The 22,626-nt window shown below is 39.1% G+C and overlaps 1 protein-coding gene across 5 annotated transcripts in view; it reads right to left on the reverse strand.

Moving 5' to 3' along the window:
- Positions 1-10,661: 10,661 nt before the first annotated feature.
- The window catches only part of LOC116971237 (SWI/SNF-related matrix-associated actin-dependent regulator of chromatin subfamily E member 1-related-like), a 38,276-nt gene continuing 26,311 nt past the window's right edge, over positions 10,662-22,626 (reverse strand). For 4 of the 5 annotated variants that reach the window (XM_033018226.1, XM_033018228.1, XM_033018223.1 and 1 more), the window contains 3 exons: positions 21,149-21,364; positions 15,449-15,584; positions 10,662-14,218 (listed from right to left, as the gene is read on the reverse strand). In XM_033018226.1, coding sequence (XP_032874117.1) covers positions 14,206-14,218; positions 15,449-15,584; positions 21,149-21,364 — 365 coding nt within the window. In that variant the 3' untranslated portion in view covers positions 10,662-14,205. Of the gene's footprint in view, positions 14,219-14,541; positions 15,257-15,448; positions 15,585-21,148; positions 21,365-22,626 lie in introns of those variants that run through there. The other variant, XM_033018225.1, reaches the window with a different exon arrangement.

Raw genomic sequence — 22,626 nt, forward strand, 5'->3', positions numbered from 1 at the left:
AGTCGCCAAAAAAATTGCGTAAGTGGGACTGGACCTTTACTCACTCTGTGCCTTTCTCTTGCCTATTCTGTCCACTAAAATTTCTCTCATCACCCTCTATAAAAACTTCTCACCTCTCACCTGCCTTGGTCTTGCATAGGATTCCACCTCCTTGACAATTTAGGTTAAACCCACCTGTGTAGCACTGGCGAACCTGCCTGCCAGGATATTGGTACCTCTCCAGTTAAGGTGCAACCCATCCCTCTTGTACAGGTCAACTCTGCCCCAGAAGAGATCCCAATGGTCTAGAAATTTGAATCTGAATCCCTGCCCACAGCTCCCCTATCTTCCTGTTCCTACCCTCACTTACACGTGGCACTGAAAGCAATCCAGAGATTACTACCAAGGAGTTTCTACCTTTTACCTTTTTACTCAACTCCTTATACTCATGTTGCAGAACCTCCTTACTTTTCCTACCTATTTCGTTTGTGCTCCACTTCCCCCTTGAGAATGCTCTGAGACATCCTGGACCCTTGCACCAGAAATGGACCTCACCATCTTGGAATCTCGACTGCTGCCACTTCTTGCCTGAAACAAGAGAGAGAAAAAGCACATTGCAAGAATGCTAAGACTTTTGGATGCCTCCCTGAGGACCTTGGACAAGAAAATGCAAACCCAGGAATTTCAGTTAGATGATCTGAGTGCAGTGTATTGGAATTGGTTTATTATTGTCACGCATAGTGAGATGTAGTGAAGATCTTTGTTTTGTGTGCTATTGAGGCAGGCACACTGTATATACAAATATAATTGTGCCATACATGAATGTTGCAAGATGGTTACATAATTTGCATCTTCAAGTGGAATATTGGATCAAATGCACCCCCAGCCTCATCACGATAAGGTACGATACGCTAGAACTTTATTCATCCCTGGAGGGAAATTAGTCTGCCAACAGTCATAACACCAAGGTACATGAAAACTTAAAATTAAAATTAAATTAAAAGTGAAAAGTGAAAAAAAAAAGAAAAGACCAGCACAGCCAATTCACCCTGCAATCTTTCCCAACCAAGCAAAGGTGAACATGTGCAATTATGAAGTACTGGCAGGAAGGCGGCTGAGGCAATCAGTACAAATGAATTAGATTGTCAATGTTACTGGTATGGCTGCATATCAATTCAAGTCACTTACTCCCTTGTTGTGACCTTACAACACATGAGCATTTCTGAAAAGTTAAAAACTAGAATTTCCTCTTAAAAATGTTTTAATATTATTAGTTTTAAAAATAAAATGTATTAATTAAATTATGCGGTCAGGCCCTTAAACAGCTTAAGCAGTTTATAGGATGATGGTCCGCCACAAACACCATGAGCAAGGTTAGCGGTTCATTTCTCATGATGTGTGTGTGGCGGATCATCACAACCTTGTATGGTACGATTATATTTGTATAGAGTGTGCCTGCCTCAATAGCACACAAAACAAAGATCCTCACTGCATCTCGCTACGTATGACAATAATAAAAAACAATTCCAATACACTGCACTCAGACCAAAATTCCTGACTTTGCTTTTCCTCAACAAAAAACATTGCTTTCACCCCTGTGAACAAGACTCAAAATTGAAAATCGAATGTTTACGCTCTTACATTTAGCACCGTTGCTGATCTCATGCTCAAACCACACAGTTTGCACACTGTTAGCTAGGCAAACACGACGGGCAAAGGCAAAAGAAAAAGACTAATAGCACGTCCTATAGCGGGCAATGTTTAAATGCGGGCAGCAGTCACTATAACTGGGGTAGGCAAGCTAACTCATGGAAGGACAGGACCCAGGCTATATTTGGAGCATCCACTAATGAGATTGTGACCAATGGAGAGTTCAACAAGTGATGAGCAGTATCGGTACATCAATCACATCTTGTCACACCTTAATTTCATCAGAGAATCATACACCCTGTGCTCCATAGCATAACTTTATCTCTCTGTGCCTTCATTCAGCTACCCAAGAAATGCTACTTAGCCATGCAGTGGATGGCAACAGAAAACAAAGCCTCCATCAATCAACTTTCACTCATGAACTCCAAGACAGATCATTATGTAATTTAGAATTTAGCTCAGAGGCAGGAATTGCATTAGTGACCTGCAGCCAAAGTAAGGGGACAACAAGGATAGATAGAACAGCAGCAATTTGCAAATAATAAAACTAAAGACTTTCACAGCACTAGATGGCATAAATAGGTTAGTCCATAGAAGAAGAGTGATGGGAATATACAATGAAATACTTGAGATGCTGGGAAGCTCAGTGAAATGATTGCATTCAGTGATAAAGGCCACAGGGGAGCCCGACCAAATTCACATAGGGCTTATTCTCAATAGACATATCAGTGAGGTTTGATCATTCAAAATCCTGTAAAATGAATTACTCTATTGGAAAACCATAGTCACCTGTATTGCAATTGCTAATGTACAATTCAGAGAAACAAAAGATACATTTCAAGAATGAACAGACATAATCTCTTATCTGTGCTTTGTTTCTGTGCGTGTATTCATATAGATCTGGATAAATGTTTAATTGGGTATATTGCCAGCTAATGCGAGTGTTTGATTCACAGAATCTTTTATTTTATTTATTTGAGGTAAAACGTGTAGATTTATTTATGCTGTGGCTAGATCTGTTTCAGTGATGAATAGTCAAATTAATATATGCTGATGAAATAAATATCAAAGAAATATGATTATAAGACGTTGTCATTTTGTGTTTTTTTTTTAAATTACTTGTAGATCCTCACAGTACAGGTAGTAGCATTATTTAGATTTTTTATGACAATATTGGATGTATTTCGCATAATATCGGAAAAACGTGGAAGTAATTGGCCTGTCCCACTTAGGCAATTTTTTAGGCGACTACAGGAGACTAAGCGGTCGCCACATGGTCGCCGGTGATCATCAGGGTGTCGCCTGTATGGTCGTGAGTAATCTCCTCAGTCGCCCAAAGAGTTGTAGCATCTATCTGGTCGCTGAAAATGTTTCAACTTGTTGAAATTTTTTTTGCCGACAGTGGCGACCGTGGGTTGGCGCCAATGAGCGTAGCTTGACGTAGGTGCAGTCGTAGGTTGTCGCCAGGTTAAGGTAGGTAGTCGCCAGGATGTCATAGGTTGTCGCCAGGATGTCATAGGTTGTCGCCAGGTGAGGTAGGTTATCACCGGTGCTGACCAGTGAATTTCAATGTTGTATTTGCCAGCCCATTAGTCCAGTCGCCGTTTTTTTGACAACCTGCTACGACTATGACAGTCGACGGCAGTCGCCTAAAAGTCGCCTAAGTGGGCCAGGCCTTTCATTGTTAAAATTAATACTGAGTTACTTAATTTTCACAGTTTCACACCATGGCAAATTTGCTCTCTAAGCACTGACGTTTTGGTACTTATGAGATACATGAAAATTTAACATTTTCAGCTACTAATCATTTTAGGTGATTTCTTAAATGTGGAGTATGGCTCAGACACATGATTTTTGATAAATAAAATTAGGATCTTCAGAGTTTGCTCTAAGCAATGTTTAGTGGGCAAGCTGCCACAGAATGAATTGATAAATAGCAGCAATTGATCTGCCACTATACATGTGCAAGCTTTGATGCTACTCAATACCAATATTTACACTAATAATACTGCATGCCTAGAAATTTGATGGTTTTACACATTTTTCCTGTAGTGTTAACAGCTGGAAAATAGATTTTTCCCCGTTATGAAACATGATGACCATGTCAGATATTTTTGAAGACACTCCAGGAATTTGGCTGGATGTAACTCACCCTTGATTAGATACACAATTTATCCTCACATAATGCTTCTTGGCAGACCCGTGGGAAGTCTGGTAATTCCAGGAGATTTAATTGTTGGTCTTTATTTTGAACCCATTGATTGAGGCCTCTTTTATGTTAAGTCCCTCACTTATCTTGGATACTTTAATCTCCAGGTTCCTGTCCCTCCCTAATTTCACTCACTCCAGGTCACTTCTCCAAAGACCCAGATGAATTCACCACAACCTGCACCCTTCCCTTCCACTTAACATAGTCACCATTCTTGACTCTTCACTCAATATTGCTCAGCCTTCCCATCGGTCTCCAGTAGCTTATCCTATTCTCCCACCTTCCACCAATGCACCTACCTCACTGCAAGGCCAGGAAAATGTGGAAACAAGGAACTGCAGATGCTGGTTTACAAAAAAACACACAGTGCTGGAGTAACTCAGCAGGTCAAGCAGCATCTCTAGAGAACATGGATGGGTGACTTTTGGCTTGGGACTCTTCATCAGGCTGATTGTGGGGGGTGGGGTGATGAGGGGGAGGGAAGCTGCAAGGGAGGTGGGGTTGGGATAAAGCCAGGCATGTATTAGGTGGATACAGGCGAAAGTCTTTTTGAGGCAGATGATTGGAAAAAAAGCCAGGGATGAAAAGACAGAAGATGTGAGACATAAGGATTGAAGAGGTGTGAATTGTGAAGCTAGAAGAAGGAGTGAAGGTGGGAAGGAATGGGAGGGGTAGTGGAGAAATAGATATGTCCAGGTGCAGCATAGGGTAGAGAGGGGGGAGGAAATAGGAAGAGGGGAAAGAAAGGGGAGGGTGTGGGTTGTAGTTACCTAAAATTGGAGTGTTCAATTCGATCACTTTTCAATACCGATACAATTCAATTCTAAAGTAACCAACCAACTAAGGTAGCTGTTCCTCCAGTCTATATACAAAACATAATATTTTACATTTGTACTGGTAGGGCCATGTACACTGTTAAAACAGTTGTTTATATGTTGAAACAAGGAACTGCAGATGGTGATTAACAAAACAAGACACAACGTGCTGGAGTCAATCAGCGGGTAGGGCAGCATCTGTGGAGAATGCTCAATCATAATCAGCCCGAAAAAGGGCCCTGACTCGAAACGTCACCTGTCCACTTTCTCCAGAGATGCCGCCTGACTGGCTGAGGACACCAGTACTTGTGTCTTTTTAAAAAAAATAGAAGTTATCTCTGCTACAATAACCTAGCTTATACAAGCAAATAAAGAACTAATCGTGACTATAAGCAAATAAATTACTAATTATGACTGGAACAATCTTCGATGAACTTGAAGCTGGAACCTCAGGGATTCTATGTACATGTAAGAGAAAATAATATAAATATAATTTTTTTTCTACATGTATAATCGAATGAATGCACAATTTGCCATAACACAAACATAACGGCAACCAGCCAAGGAATGTGTCCTTCAGATGGTATCCCCATGCAAGCAAATGTGGTTGGATTTTTTTTTTTAAATACAATTACTTTCAATCAATTTTTTATCAATTTTGTCAATATGACTACAGTGGCATATAAAGAATGCTGATGAAATAGTTCTAACATTCTCGCTGCTCCCTTTAAATCCATGTCCATGTGGAGTGAATCCAGTAATGTTAGATGTAACAAAACTTTTACTGTAATAAAATTCAGCAGGGCCAAACAAATCAAACAAAGGTCTGGCTGTTCACCAAAGGATTGGCAATTTGCTGAATGAAAAAAAAATGAAGGAACTACTCATTGGCACCTCTAATTGTGTTCTGAAAAAATCTATACCACGCAGGTATTTTATAACATGTGCTATTTTTGTGCAGGCTATTTTTACCCTGTTAAACAGTCCCCTCAATCCAAGTGACACAAAATTGTGCAGTTTTGCATGATTGCAAGTCTTTTCAAAATTCACTGATTGAACAAGTATCCGACCTCCATGCCATCAAACTTTCCCAACGCAAAATGCTGACATATAATTATTTCTCCATCACTTGGCTTACCTCAAATTTAATATATTTCTATGTTGTCCCAAAAGTTCCATGTCTCTCATTCCTTTTTTTACTACCGTTATGACAGGACACCCAGTATGCTTAACTTTAGGTCGTGAAATGTTTTCCTGACTTTTTCATCATGTTATATTTTCAGCATACTGATCTGGATTATTTTTTCAATCTGCTGTCCATGAGTTGAAACGTTTGAGATAAGGATTTCAAGCATTTGATAACCTCTTGATCTAAGCCTGTAGAATGCATTTTACATTCAAGGGAAGGAAGTCCAGTGTAACTTCTCCCGAGTCATTGCAGATGCACCAGACTTTGTTGATGAACATCAGCGACTTACGTTCTGGGAAAATACTTTTTAAAAATCTATTAACCTGATCTTTTCTCCAGAAGTCTCGTAACCTAGCTACATTTTTAATGGGAAAACGATTATTTTAAAAATCAGTTTTGGTTATATTATAATTGAGTCACAACCATGTTACTTACTATTTTGCTTTAAACAATGGGGCAGCACTGTGGCACAGCTGGTAAAGTTGCTGCCTCTAGCACCAGAGGCCCGGGTGCGATCCTGACTTCGGGTGGTGTCCATGTGGAGTTTTCCTGTTTCCCTGCATATCCACGGGGGTCCTCTGGATGGTCTGATTTCCTCCCAGATCCCAAAGGCGCACTGCCTTGCTGGTTAATTAGCCTCTATCAATTGTCCTGTATAGAGAGTTGATGTGAAAGTGGGATAATGTTGAACTACTGTGAATGGGTGATCAATGGTCAGCATGGACTCGGTGGGCCGAAAGGCCTGTTTCCTTGCTGTATCTTTCAAGCAAGGAGGGTTCTAAATTTAAAATCATTATTCTGCTTAAAGCAACTCATTTTTTATTTGAAACATGATGCCTTCAGAACATAGCAGTGTTGGTTTTCGCTGGTAAAACATTGCCTGCCAGTGAAATGGTGCTCTCTCGGGGCCCTGTTCCAAGCAGATTTGTTTCTTGGTGGTTTGATTTCCACAGACAAAGATGGTTCATTATTCCAACATTTGAATGCACATTGGTGCAGGGAGAGTTGCCTTCGGTGAAAATTGTCTTTTGAAATTTGGCCACACCAAGGGTGCTGCATTTTCCCAGTATTCAACAATTGTCAACTAGATTGCACATCAATTTCGGAGGTGGGGCTAATCCCATTAACCTCTAACACAAAACAAATCTGATATAAATGAGCAAGAATTGAGGCATTGATCAGCCATGATCATGCAGAATGGCATGGCACCCTTGAGGCCATGGTAGACTTCTCCTGCTCCTATTTTCTGGTCATACAATCACACAGCATGAAAACAAGCCCTTCAGCCCAACTCGTGCATGCCGACTAGGTGCCCATCTGAACATGGCGAGAAGAGCGGAGTAAAGGAGTGCTGAGCTGGCAGACAAGTCAATTTCAAGGCAGGAGGCAGAGCAGCAGCAGCAGCAGTCAAGAGTTTAAAAGGAGCCGTTGGGATTAAATAAAGTAATGATACAGGATCACTTGATGTGCTGAAGCTGCATGATGTTGGAGCTGGTAGACCCTATTATAGTTCCTGGTGACCACAACTGCAGCAAGTGTTGGTTGCTTTAAGAATTCAAGCTCAAAACTGAGGAATGAATTGATCAGTTATGCTATAATTGAGTCACAACCATACTGACACTTTGCATTAAACAATGGGGCATTAATCCTTAACAGCATTGATGTATAAAGGGATCTTGGGTTCCAAAATCTGAGCTTCAAACACTGCAGCATGTCAGCAATGGGAGAATTTCCTGGAAGTGTACCTAGAGGGAGTCACACTTGTTAGATTAACTACTCCCAATTCGGTTTGTGCTCAGGAAGAAGAGGATGTGACTGCGAATAAGGTAGGTAGGGGGATCCAAGTGACGGTGTTGGAGGAGCCTCAGCCTTTGTGCTTGCCTAACTGGTCTGAGAGTCTTGATCCCTGTGTGGATGAGAGTGGGGGTTGCAGGATGAATGAGCAACCTAACTATGGCACTGGGGATGAGGGAGCCATTCTAAACGGGGAGTGGGGGAGAAGAAAGGACATGTAGTTGTAATTGGGGTTAGTATAATCAGGGGCAATCCTCTGCGGCAAGGATTGAGAGTTCTGAGGCTTTGCTGCTTGCCTGGTGCCCGGGTTCGGGACATCTCAACTGATCTGTAGAGGACTTTAGAATGGGAGGGAGTAGATCCAGTTGCATGGTCCATGTTGATACCAACGACATGCGTAAAGCAAAGAAAGAGGTTCTGCTGTGGGAATATGAGCAGCTAGGAACTAAATTAAAACGCAGAACTAAAAAGATAATAATCTATGGAATGCTACCTGAACCACGAGTAAATTGGCATAGAATCAATGAGATTAGATAATTAAATGCATAGCTAAAGATTGGTGTGTGAGAAGTGGATTTGAATTTGTGGGACAATGGCATCAGTATTTTGGGTGGCAGTGGGACAGCAGGAGAGTTGCTGCCTTACAGTGCCAGAGACCTGGGTACGATCCTGACTGTGCGTGTTGTCTATACGATCACCCTGTGTGCTCGTGGGTTTCCTCCGGGTGCTCCGGTTTTCTCCCACTTTCGAATGACGTAGGTTTATGGGTTAATTGGCTTTTGTAATTGTCCCTGGTGTGTCTGATAGAACTGGTGTCGGTCAGCACAAATTTGTGGGGCCAAAGTACCTGTTTCCATGCTGTATCTTTAAATTAAAACTATGGGGAAAAGAGGAAGCTGTTCTGATGGGACAGACGCCACCGGGACCATGCTGGGAGCAGGATCCCATTGAATCGCATAACTAGGGCTTTAAACTATAGTATGTTTGGGGTGGGGGACGTGTTTAAACACCATGCAAAAATATGGATAAAGATAAAGAAAAGGATAGTGCAGGGGAGGTTACTGAGGTCTGCAGAATAAGAAATAGAATTTCTTAAATAAGATTTGCTTTAACTGAACAAGTGCGAGGCGCTGAACTTTTAGAGGTCGAAAAAATACTGTTAATGGCAGGATCCTTAACAGCATTGATATATTCCAGGTCTATAACTTCCTGAAAAGTGGTAACACAAGTAGATGCAGTGGTAAAGGCAGCACATAGTATGCTTGAGGCATTGTGTATAAAAGTCAAGAAGTCATGTTACATCTTTATAGGACTTTGGTAAGCTGCATTTGGAGTATTGTGTGCAGTTATGGTGTCTCCAGTACAGGATGGACATGGAGGCTTTAGAAAGGGTAAAGAGGGGGTTTGTCAGAATTATACTTAAATTAAGAAACTAGCTACAAGGAGAAGGTGGACAGACTTGGGTTGTTTTCTCTGAAACACTGGATGTTGAAGGGAAACTTGACAGAAGTGTATAAAATTATGAGTCAATGGGTACAAGGATGGAAATATCAAATACTAGAGCACACAGCCTTCAGGAGCAAGGGGTAAAGTTTTAAAACAATCATTTTCTTAAATACAGGGAGGCAGTGTGCCTGGAACGCATCCCAGAGTTGGCATTTTAGGCAGATCTGATAGTGCCTTTTAAGAAGCTTTTAAATAGGCATATGGATATGCAGGAAATGTACGGATATGGATCATATGCAGGCAGATAAGGGTTTGTCTTGGCAACATATTATGCACAAACATGTGGGCTGAAGGGTCTGTTCCTGTGCTATGCTGATCTATACTCTTTACATGAATCAAGTTTAAACTGTTTATTTGTCCGTAATTAAACCAACATTTCCCTTCCATCACTTGGCACAGGTCATTGCTTCGAGATCATAATGAAGATATATATAGCTGTGTATTTGTGAGTATGTGTATAAATACCACACTGAACTTTTTTTTCTCTCTCGGTTATTACATTGTTTACAGTGTGTGCTATGTTTACATATTCTGTTGTGCTGCAGCAAGTAAGAGTGTCATTGTTCTACTGCATCTGGGACATATGACAATAAAACACTCTTGATTCTTGAAGAGCTTCAGCTGTACTTCATCCTTTCCCGAGGAAGAATAATGTTGGTATTATATTTCTTCCAGACAGGATGCTACATTAGCAGTCCATTGATTGATTGAGGCCTGCTCATCCACTGAGAGAATAGAAATGTTCTTAGAAAATTCTATATCATCCAAGTTAAATATTCATCTGTAGATTTATATTAAATTTAAAGTGCTTTGCTCTTTTCACTTAATGGATTAATAAAGGAATGGCTGCCATCCAAGAACCAATTGTACTGATATTAAATTAAAATCACATATTTTGAAATTCAGTGATAAAAAGACTACCATTGGGAAATCATACAAGGTTGATAACTACAATCATTTTGTTAATCCTAATCTCAGTGCTGGTTTCCTCTGGGTGCCCCAGTCTCCTCCAACCCTAACCCCAAAGACGTGCTTGTTGATAGATTAATTAGCCACTTACAGTAAATTGTTCCTCAGGTGTATGTGAATAGTGGAATCTTTGGGAGGAGGGGTGTGTGGAAGAAGGGAATTAATTAGGATTCAAGGAAAATTAAAACAATGAGATTAATGCACAATTAATATAAATGGATGGTTGATAGTCAGCAGACCAAAGGGCTGATTTCTGAGCTGTATGTCTCAACAATTCTTAGAGCTTTAAACATAGACTAATTAAAAATAACCTCAAGGAATATTGAATACCAAGTGAAAACACGTCTTCCCAGATTTACTATGTCAATTGGAAAGATCGAATCCAAGTAAATCAAACCACAAAATAAATTTGGGATATTCTATTCATTGGTCATTCGTGCATTGATCCAACAAACCTTTCCTTCCATAATTGTTAATTTTTTTATTTTTGTTCCATGGTTACGGAGTTTATCTTATCAAATATTAAAACAAAATGCAATAACACTAATGATGTAAAACAGTATCAGGCGTTTATTGCATGGCGTGTAACCAATTGCTACATTTTATCAACAAACTGAACTACATATTAAAATTAGTATACATAGTTTGCAGATAAAAACAGGTTGTTAATCTGAACTAGTTTGATGAGTGAGAAAAAATTACTTAATGGAGTTAATCTGAACAGTACATCGATTCACAAAAACTGGATGGCATCCCTACTGATTCAAAAGTAACATCACAAATCTTTGAGATTATACAACTGATCCCAAAGATTATTGTCATCACAACTTTTTTTTGCTTTGCAGCTAAAGCTTCCTCTTGTCATTTACTTACTACAGCATTTACAGCAGTGGTATCTGTAAACATAATGCAACATTAAAGCAGTATTTGCATTTATTCTTGTAAACATGCAACAAAACTCTTTCATCACAATGTATGAACTATCGTCTATTAAATGAATGCAAAGTTTAAAGCTGCATGCACCCAAATAACTTGGAAATAGACACAAGAAAGATGTTGTGGATTGCCATTAAAAACTGGTAGATTAACAATCTGTAAGGATGCAGTGTAAGGATGCAGCGAGAGAGAGTCAATGTTTCTACTACTTTGGCTAATAATCGCTCAGTCCCATTGTTTTCTACAATCAGGTGATACTTTGTACCCAAGCACAAAGAGGAAAACCTGCATGTCACGAAGCAAATTAAGAACACTGAAGTACATATCTTTAACATGTGAAAAAGGCCATAACAGCAGCTATAATTCTGGGTGCCAGTGACATACAAGTAATTTAGTATAAAGGGTTAAAGTACAGCGGACACAGATTTTTGTACCAGTTGGAATAATGCATAGAGCCATAAATACCTTACCAATGGAAGGAGGTTGACTATGGTTTGGAAACAAAAAAAAACTATATAAATCTGATCAGTTATGATTCCAAAATTGTAGCCCCCTTCTGGAGAGACCAAAAACGGATTTAAAAATCTTGCAAAAATTTCAAACCGATGAATGGTAATAGACTTTGTAGAAATATTAATAACATAAACTAATTATTTTAATAAGCTAATTCTGAAGAAGTAAAACCACTTTAAAGGGAGTAGTATATATAATACTACGAAAAAACAAAGTATAGGTAGTAACATTGGAATACGAAGCAAGCAGAAAGAGAAGCAAATTGTTGCCAGGTCTCGCATCTTCCTATAATTTGTATCATATATTAAATAGCCCATGGCAGTACTGAATAATCCAAGTGGTAAAACTTGTAGCAATATTAACGATTCCAAATTGCACCTATTCTCTGCAGCAATAAATTGTAGTGTTCAACAACAAGTTAATATTAACGTTCTACGAAAGTACAAATAGAAAACTGAGGTAAGCAAAATTATTTGCTATCTTCCCTGTATACTCCCTTTTCACACGAGTTATTTGTTCTACTTTCATTTAGCTTTAAAATTCCACAATATACTGTTGATAACTCAGTCTATCCATTTTATATCCACCTATGCTATTGGGTAATTTCAGCCTATACTCTCAGATATACAAAATATTTTGTTCCATGAATCAAAAGATTTATTTCAATTCGTATTGAGAAACTGTTCAGCTTGCAGTCATCTACTCATTGGAAAAAGATCACAAAAGATACATTCTGTGGGATTCTACTCCACAAGGGCTGACTATGAAGATCGTTACACATAAATTAGTTAATGGAGTGTAGTTATTTCTGTCAAAATGTCATTGCAGCATTTAAGAGCATTCTTTTAAGAGTGACAGTCCTTCAGGAAGAAATCTCTATTTTCTGAGACCAGAAGTGATGCCTGGAAGGTGGTTCTGCAAAATGGACAATGAAGAGAAGCATTACTGTTTTCTTCCCATTTCTTGTTGATCCTATGTCTTTTCACCACCAAAGCAGCAAGTTTAAACTTCTGATTCTTGGTCTTTACTCATTGGTGAATCTCAGCAAATTAAAATCAGAAGCCTTAAAAGTGGCTTCAGTGTCCTTGGCTTAGTAAATGATGTGGATGAAAGTAAATCCAATATTATTCTTTGGAATCCACCCAGTTTCGATTTTTTTTTTTTTAATGGAACGGATACTACAGGAAAAATCAAAATAAGGTTTAAATGGGAGACAATTTTAATAATTGGCGGTAGTACTTTATCATGGCTGAAAAAATACACATGGCTTTGATCTCTAGGGACCAAACTCTGAAACAAAATAACTTTAGCACTTTTCTTGCTGATTTGTCAGGTCAGGCAAGTGCTCGCTCACCTCCAAGGTGGCCCAGCTGTAGACTTCTTCCATTCAGCTAACATTCCCAAATATTGCTATATTATTTACACTTAATAACAGCAGTCTCACATCATTAAGCAGCAACTTCAAATATTCAGACAGAAACAAACATTTTGAATGCTGTCCTCCCTCGATTTCACAACCACTTCCAAATGTAAATTTTGAGGAACATTACAACCTTGAAACAGTGAAATAATTATAATTATTCAACCTAAAAGTACATACAAATACTTGGCAGAACCTCTTTTAAACAGCATCCTGCCGTTTTGGGTCATCACGAAATTGTGCTAATGACCTACCTCTGTGTAGTTAAAAGTATTCTGTTAAACCAAGATACATTTCTTATTATTTCAAGATAGCAGTATGGCAGTAATGTTGGTAAACCACTCTAGACCCAACTTTATGGTGTCATCAGAGCTCTGTCCATCAGTTCATAAAATGATCTAACGTATGAGGCTTTCTAAACATAATCCCCAGATATATAAACAGCTGTTATTGTACTCCAGGAAGAAAACTAACATGGTTACTACAGAAAACACATTTTTACAAAAATCTTAAATTTGAGCCTTGAATCTTGAGACATAATTACATGGGATCATTTTTTTTACCTTTAAAGAAGTGAATTAGTGATGAATTTCACTTTACCAGAATTTTTCTCTGAAGCCGACTCCAAAAATATGGCTCATCATTAGCTTATATTTATTGATTGCAAGCATGGCGAAGTGGAATTGGCAGTGCCTACATCCCTGTCATCACGGCTGCTTTCAAAACAGACTGTAGCTTCCTTTACTATCACAGTATTTCACATTAGTCGACAAAACGTTAATACAAACATAATTTAATCATAACAAGATGTCAGTAAACTTTACAATGTAGCTTCTAAATGTATAGAGTGCATGCACGAAGACATACTAATTATAAAAGTTAATAAAAACTAGAAAATCCACTCTGAGGTCACAACCCGCATGATGCCATAATTCACAAAAAGAGTTCTATATGTAACAATTAAATATTATCCGTAACTTCAACAAATAGTCCTATTTCCGTAATTTAATTAAACCTCGAGCTATCTATTGCAAAATATTTAGTGTGTAGTCAGCAGTTCCGTTAATATCAGTTTGCTTTAATCTTGAAGGATGTAGAAGTGTAGATCTGTATAATTGGACTTCAAAACAGCCGCACCTGCTTCATAGAGTTAAAGCTAACTCTATAAAGTTTAGAAAGGTAGAGGAACTTGGTATTTTAGCTAACATTTGAAGTTCCTGATGTTTTAAGGTCCATCACTAAAACAAAACAAAACACATCTCGATCAGATCATTAACATACAAATATAACTAAATCAAAAATCAAACTGATCTAGATTTTTTTTAATTACTGGTTTTTTCTAAGGGTGGAATTTCCTGTGTTAGATGAAGCAATTATCCTAACACAATTAGTACTTTCCTCAGGAAAGTTCATGTTACAACCCAGAATGTAATAGAATGAATGTCAGGGGAGGGGGTGGGACAGAGATCGAATGTAGGCGGAGACAGTAAGACTGGTGGGCGACTTGGAATGGGAAGGGGATGGAGAGAGAGGGAAAGCAAGGGCAAGGGCTATCTGAAAGAGTATTTAAAAGAAATTACAAGAAAATAGATAGAGCTAAGTGGCAAAACTAGTGGCAAAAGGATTGACTAATACTTTTGCAACATTGAAAATATTAATCTAACAGCAGTACTAGATGTAATGGTGAACCTTAAAGATTCTCCAATGTAAGGATGAGCTCGACGAGCCACATAACTTCATTAAAAATAACTATCTATTAAAGAATTACCAAAACTGTTTTTATTCCGTTTTCTGCAACAACACACAACACAAAATAAAAATTGAACGGTAAACGGATATTTATATTCTACTCATCCATTGAGAATTTGTGAATCAGGGGCAATGCTAAATAACTTCACGGTATGAAGTTTTTACAAAGTGCAACTATTAAGTCATATAATCCAGCACAATCTTTTATCCCTGATGTTATTTTGTCAACAGTTGTACTTCTACACTTAAGACCACTGGGAAGTTACTTTTGTTTTCACAATTCATTACTCAAAAAACGTCTTGACTGCTTATAACTGATATTTGAATATTATATAAAAAGCATAAGCAGAAATCCGATACCATATTTCGAATAAAGATGTCATTTTAGAGACTCTACAAAGTATCCCATAAGGATTTTGGCAATTCTAACATTTCATATTCGCACACATTTCAATGTATTTTTGAAGGCGATACAAAAAGAGGTAATGGGCATCGACTTTTCCCTTGGGCCTCTCTATTGGAGCAATCTGAATGAAGAGGGTGATAAGTTGCTTTAGTAAAATGCTGACTTTTTTCTAAAAAAAGACAAGAACCACCTTTGTAAACTTCCAATTGCTGGTGCGAGCAAATGAATAACAGAAAGTGGAACAATTCAAGTAATAACTATAATGACATAGACAGCAACCAATGTTGATTATACTTTCACTTTCTGTGCCTACCTGTTGTCTAAGCTGCTAACTATCTCTTGCACCTTCTTCACAAGCTTCTCGTTCTGCTGAGGGTCGTTGTCTATGATACTATGAAGTTTTGTCATATAGGAATCAATCGTGTCAATTGTCAAGCTTTCTCCACTTCCTAAGAATTGAGGAAAGAACAAGAAATGTTTTGCTGCACTTTAATTGAAAATCACACTAATCACATTTTAGTTTCCTAAAATATTATATATAATTGGTATAGCTTTACATAAACATTTTTCTCCACCAATTTTCACCATCCTGTATATGTATCTTTTCCCATGAGTAACATTTTAACATTTAACATTGAACATATTGGGTAAAAAGTAAAACACTCACATGATTATAGCAGCATTTGATAAATCTTTAAAGTATAATAGTCAGAATCATACAGCATGGAAACAGGCCCTTCGGCCCAACTTGCCCATACCAAACAGTATGTGCCATCTACACTAGTCCCACCTGCCTGGGGTTGACCCATAACCCTCTAAACCTATCCTATCCATAGTGCAAATGTCTCTTAGATGTTATATTACCTGGGTAGTACTACACGGGTGGGTTTAAACTAGATTGGCAGGGGTTGGGATCTCATACAGGTCAGAGGCAGTTGAGAGGTTAACAGTTGGTATAGAGGGTGGTGAGAGACAGGTTGGAGGTCAGAATAGGCAGGAGAAAGGAGGAGAGTGAGGAAGGAAGGTTGGTTTAAACTGCATGTATTTTAATGCAAGGGACCAGACGGGTAAGGCAGATGAGCTTAGGGCATGGACAGGTATGTGCGACTGGGACGATGTAGCCATTACTGAAACCTGGTCAAGAGAGGGACAGGACTGTCAGCTCAATGTTTTGGGATACAGGTGCTTCGGGAGAGACAGGGGTGATGATAAAAGAGGGGTAGGTTACATTATTGGTTAAGGAGAATGTCACGGCAGTAGTCAGAGGTGACATTACAGACGGTTCATCTAGTGAGGCTATATGGGTGGAGTTGAGGAACAAGAAAGGGATGATCATCTTGTCGGGGGTGTACTATAGACCCCCAAATAGTCAACGGGAACAAATGTGCCAGGAGATTGATGACAGCTGCAACTCAAATAAAGTTGTTATAGTAGGGGATTTTAACTTTCCCAATATTGACTAGGAAAATAATAGTGTGAAAGGTTTAGATGGGGTGCAGTTTCTCAAAGGTGTTTGGGAAAGTTTTTGCAACAATATGTAGAGGGCCCCACATGTGAGAGGGTGACACTTGATCTAGACTTGGGAAATTGGAAAGGGCAAGTGAATGAGGTAATCGCGGAGAAGCCTTTTGGGACCAGTGCCCACTGTTTGATTAGGTTTAAGATAGTTATAGATAGGGACGGAGAGGGCTCATGTGTTAAAATGCAATATAGGGATAAGGCCAACTTTCAGGGTATGAGAGAAAGTCTCGCTCAAGTTGATAGGAGCAGGTTGTTTGAGGGGAACAAATCATCAGCCAAGTGGGATGTTTTTAAAAGTGTGATGACAAAAGCTCAGCATATGCACGTCCCTGTTAGTAGGTATGTTACAAAACTTACCTTCAGAGGCGCTGCAGTTCTGTCACTGGCCGTGTACGCGACTTTGGCGCCTTTGAAGGGAGAGGGGCGGGATTAAAATGCCGTTTTCTCCTACCTGTCGGAGATATATTTTCTCGGGATACTACCTAATTCTGAATAATCGTTCCGACTTCCGTTCTGTGAATTTTTTTTTTAAACCACGGGACAATTTAATCGCTGGAGTAAAATAAAAAAGCTACTTCTAACACCGACAACGGGCCGGATCTCCCGTACGGGACAAAACATAAGGTAAGTTGTTTATTTTACATATAAACTTGCTTCTTAGGATTACTTTAATCAAACTTTCATCAACGAAAATGTGATTATGTAAATATACAAACCGGCAGTGTTTTTCCTGCCGATATGGGGTTTAAATTCACCTCAAACCGCAACTTTCCAATCGATCGCGTTCTACAAAATCTCACTCGCAAGATGATTAAAATGGCCATTAATTTACGGGAATTAAACACTAAATTCCTTCCATTTGGCCTATAAATTCATGACAATGAGATTTTAAAATCATGTTATATTGTGAATTCTTGTGTGAATGCTATTTGGACACTTAGGCTATTTAAAAATGTTAACCTTTTCTTAAGAAATGGATAAATGTTTAGATCTAGTAATTGAATTTTGTAATTAGCTACAATTAGGTAACTAACTAATGATATGTTTTAATTTCAGGTCATCCAAGTAAGATTGTTTCATATTTGTTTCAGAATGCTTCAATCTATAATAACTGAAAATTTCATTCAGTTCTCTTAATTTTTAAGAAAGTTATGGGTTTTGACTGTCCTCGATCACAGCTTTTGAGTTAAGTCAATGGAAAAGCAATAGGGAACAAGATGCTAATTTCAGAGTATGAAAATGGCCATAACTTTTTTAATACTGAAGATATGAAAGTGAATTAGGTGTCAAATTAAACTTATTTTTATGCTTTTTCTGATGGGTTAAATTGCAGACTTGATTTTTTTAAATCTCAACATTTTGTAACATTGCTACTGTTAGAGTGAAGGGCAAGGCAGGCAAACGTAAGGTGATGAGAGAAATAGAGGCATTGGTTAAGATCAAGTGTAGGAGAAAAGTACAAAAGGGCAAAAAGGGGCCAGGAGATAGTTCTGGCAAATAGCATTAAGGACAACCCCAAGAGATTTTATAAATACATAAGGGGGGAAAAGGGTAACTAGAGAGCGGGCCCCCTCAGGAATCAAAGCAGTCACCTCTGTGGAGCCACAGGAGATGGGCAAGGTCCTCAATGAGTATTTCTCCTGTGTATTTACCGAGGAGAAAGACAGGAGGACGGCGGAACTTGGGACAGTCAATGGAAGTGACTTGAGAGCAGTCAGTGTTATGGTCAAAGAGGTGCTGAAGGTACTAACGTGTATGAAGGTAGACAAATCTCCAGGGCCTGATCAGATATATCCGAGGACATTGTGGGAAACCAGGGGAAATTGCGGGAGCCCTGTTTGAAATTTATGAGTTGTCTTTAAATGCAGGAGAGCTGCCAGAAGAATGGAGGATGGCAAATGTTGTGCCTTTATTGAAGAAGGATTGCTGGGAAAATGCTGGGAACTATCGGCCAGTGAGCTGAAAGTTACGAAAGGCTATTCTGAGGGATAGGATATACAGGCATCCTTTAGAATAGTCTCTGATTATGGATAGTCAGCATGGTTTTGTATATGGGAAGTCGTGTCTCACAAATCTGATTGAGTTTTTTGAAGACGTGACCAAAAAGGTTGATGAGGGCAGAGGTGTAGAGTTGTATATATGGTCTTCAGCAATGTATTCTGTTCGGCATGGTAGGCTGCTCTGGAAGGTTAGATCGCATGAGATCCAAGGAGAGATAGCCGAATGGATAGAAAGTTGGCTTCATGGAAGGAAGCAGAGAGTGATGGTTGCTTCTCGGACTGGAGGCCTGCAACTAGTGGTGTGCTACAGGGTTCGGTACTGAGCCCGTTACCGTTTGTCATCTATATCAATGATTTTGATGAGAACGTACACGGCAAGATTAGCATGTTTGCAGAAGTTTGCAAGTAATCCTTGCATCCCTTCTCTCATCGTCCCTCCCCCCACCCTAGTCGTTGTACTAGTTTCACTGTTGGCCTGGAGAGGTTCATTGTCTGAATAACTCATTATCCCTAGCCCACAGCCAACAATGAGCTGTTTCATTGTCGTTACTTTTTTGCACATCTTTCACCCATTTGTTCCACCTCTCTCTATATCACTGTCTACATCTCCCATTTCCCTTTCCCTTAACTCAATCTGAAGAAGGTCTCGACCCGAAACATCACCTATTCCTTTTCTCCACAGATGCTGCCTGACACATTGAGTGACTACAGCTTTTTGAGTCTAGCTTTCTGATAAACTTTGTCTGTTTCGCCTCATGATTTTGACATCTCTGCAGTGCATGCAGAAAGTATTCAGACTCCTTCACTTTTTCTACATTTTGTTATGTTACAGCCTTATTTTAAAATGGATTTAATTCATGTTTTTTATCATTAATCTACACACAATACCACAGAATGAAGAAGCGAAAAACAGGTGTTTAGAAATATTTGCAAAGTAATTAAAAAGAAATAACTGAAATATCACATTTACATAAGTATTCAGACCCTTTGCTTTGACACTCAGGTTCATCCTATATTTGCTATATTTAAGAGGGAGTTAGATGTGGCCCTTGTGGCTAAAGGGATCAGGGGGTATGGAAAGAAGGCAGGTACGGGATACTGAGTTGGATGATCTGCCATGATCATATTGAATGGCGGAGCAGGCTCGAAGGGCCGAGTGGCCTACTCCTGCACCTATTTTCTATGTTTCTATTCTGTTTCCATTGATTATCCTTGAGATGTTTCTACAACTTGATTGGAGTCCACCAGTGGTAAATTAAATTGATTGGACATGATTTAGAAAGGCACACACCTCTCTATATAAGGTCCAACAGTTGACAGTGCAAAAACCAAGCCATGAAGATGAAGGAATTGTCCGTAGACCTCCAAGCCAGGATTGTGTTGAGACACAGATCTGGGGAAGGGTGTAAAACAATTTATTCAGCATTGCAGGTCACGAAGAGCACAGTGGCCTCTGTCATTCTTAAATGGAAGAACATTGTAACCACCAGGATTTGTCATAGAGCTGGCCACCTGCCCAAACTGAGCAATCGGGGGAGAAGGGCCTTGGTCAGGGAGGTGACCAAGAACCCGAACTGCCCAAGATCCAAAGCATACCACCTCATCTGTGAAACACAGTGGTGGGGGTGTTATGGCCTGGGCATGTATGGCAGCTGAAGGTACTGGCTCACTTATCTTAATTGATGAAACAACTGCTAATGGTAGTAGCATAATGAATTCTGAAGTGTATAGACACATCCTATCTGCTCAATTTCAAACAAATGCCTCAAAACTCATTGGCCGGCAGTTCATTCTACAGCAAGCCAATGATCCCAAACATACTGCTAAGGCAACAAAGGAATTTTTCAAAGCTAAAAAATCGTCAATTCTTGAGTGGCCAAGTCAATCACCCGATCTGAACCCAATCGAGCATGCCTTTTATATGCTGAAGAGAAAACGGAAGGGGACTAGCCTCCAAAAGAAGCATAAGCTAAAGATGGCTGCAATACAGGCCCGGCAAAGCATCACCAGAGAAGAAACCCAGCAACTGGTGATGTCCATGAATCGCAGACTTCAAGCAGTCATTGCATGCAAAGGATATGCAACAAAATACTAAACATGACGACTTTCATTTACATGGCATTGCTGTGTCCCAAACATTATGGTGCCCTGAAATGGGGGGGGACTATGTATAAAGTGCTGTGATTTCTAGATGGTGAAACCAAAATGTATAAAAATACCCTTCATTAAAATCTGACAATGTGCACTTTAACCACATGTGATTTTTTTTCTATTACAAATCTCAAATTGTGGAGTGCAGAGGCAAATAAATAAATGATGGGTCTTTGTCCCAAAGATTATGGAGGGCACTGTATTTCTACCCATGCACTGTGACAAACCAACTAATCCATCTGATGTGGTCGCTGAATTTCCATCTCCCTGTTATTTTCTGATAGGTTGCAAATGTATGTTGGCGGGATGGGTTGTTGATGATAACAATAGATTCATCTGACCTGGCAGTGCGGCGTCAGTGAAACCGGTTGTTAACATTTGCCGTAAGTTGTCAAGGTGCTTGTGTAGATTTGCATTTTGACTCTGTTCTTCAGCCAGCTCTTCCTCCAGTTTTTCTTTAGCACTTCTCATATTATCAATGTGCTTCTGCAGGACTGCATTCTGCTCTTCATAGTCAATGTTAGTCTTTCGCAACTTTCTCAACTCTGCTTCTCGAGCTGCAAAACAATTTAAAAAATACGAAAATTATTTGCATTTGAAGGTGTGGTTTCCTTTATATTGAAGATCCCCAAAAAACTGCTAGAGTACATTTTTTCCACTCTTTCTGCAGGTGTGAGCAAGAGAAAGTTAATTTTGTAGATCAAGGATCTTCAATCATGGAGCTTTGATGAAAGAGCAGTGAACGAAACATTAACTCGCTAGCTGCTGCTCATCTCAGTATCTTGCAATTCGGTATTTTGCTCTTAGTGTCTGTCATTTTTATTTAACGTTATGATCACAACTGGCTAGATAATATCTCAGATAATCTAGATAATATATCTAGATAATATCAAAGATCAATATCTTTGGACAAATATCAAATACCTATGGGAAGCATTATTACTGTATCAAGTATGACAACCTGATTTTTAATTTTGCATAAAAGGAAAAAATGCAAAATGCCCGGCAGTATCCAAAAGATAAATTCCACATGAACAGTTTAAGATAAACAGAAATGTTTATTGCTGTTTACCTAAAAAAGGAAACACAAGGTTATTTGTAATGTTGTTCACAGGAGGCTTATTTTCCATACCCTCCCATTTCCAGTCTTACTTGATACTTGCTTTCACACCAGACTCAACAAAAACTTCAGTGATTTTTTTAATTTCTCTGCTCTGCTGCAGTTTGAATTGGGCTTGTCTGATGAGCAAAAAGTTTGCTCTACTTACTGAGGTTACTGACAATATAGAATGAGCCTAGCAGTATCTGGAGAGTGATGGCAATGGCCTTGCTTTAACAAAACTCACTAAGGGAAAGTGGGAATCTAAGCCAGGCGGTTAGCTGGAATATTTTCATCTTCTTGCAAACTAGAAAACCTTGTGTTTATTTCGGATGCCATAGAATTCCACTTTTTTTCCCTTTTAATTTTTCTCCAATTTACACTTTTGCCGTTTTCTTGCTTCAACTTCTTTCACGTGGCATGCACAGCCTAAAGTTGTTGGACAACTTGTTCTATTTGATCTTCCGTTTGTGCATGTCGAATTGATTGCATTAGTCGAAACAGGGCAGACCACATGAAGGTTGCAATCTTCCACCCCACTTCAACAACATTTCACCCACTTGCATGTTTTTCTATTTAATTTGTTTTCATTGTCATCACTGCAAAGCGCTTTAATATCAGTCATCAGTTGCAGACCAATCAATCCATTCATTTTCCATCCCCTAGGTATAGATCACTTGCCTTTACCTCTGATTACCTTGCAAATCCACTAAAGTGCTG

This window comes from Amblyraja radiata, chromosome 3 (genome assembly GCF_010909765.2).
Source record: "Amblyraja radiata isolate CabotCenter1 chromosome 3, sAmbRad1.1.pri, whole genome shotgun sequence".
Classification (NCBI taxonomy): Eukaryota; Metazoa; Chordata; class Chondrichthyes; order Rajiformes; family Rajidae; genus Amblyraja; species Amblyraja radiata.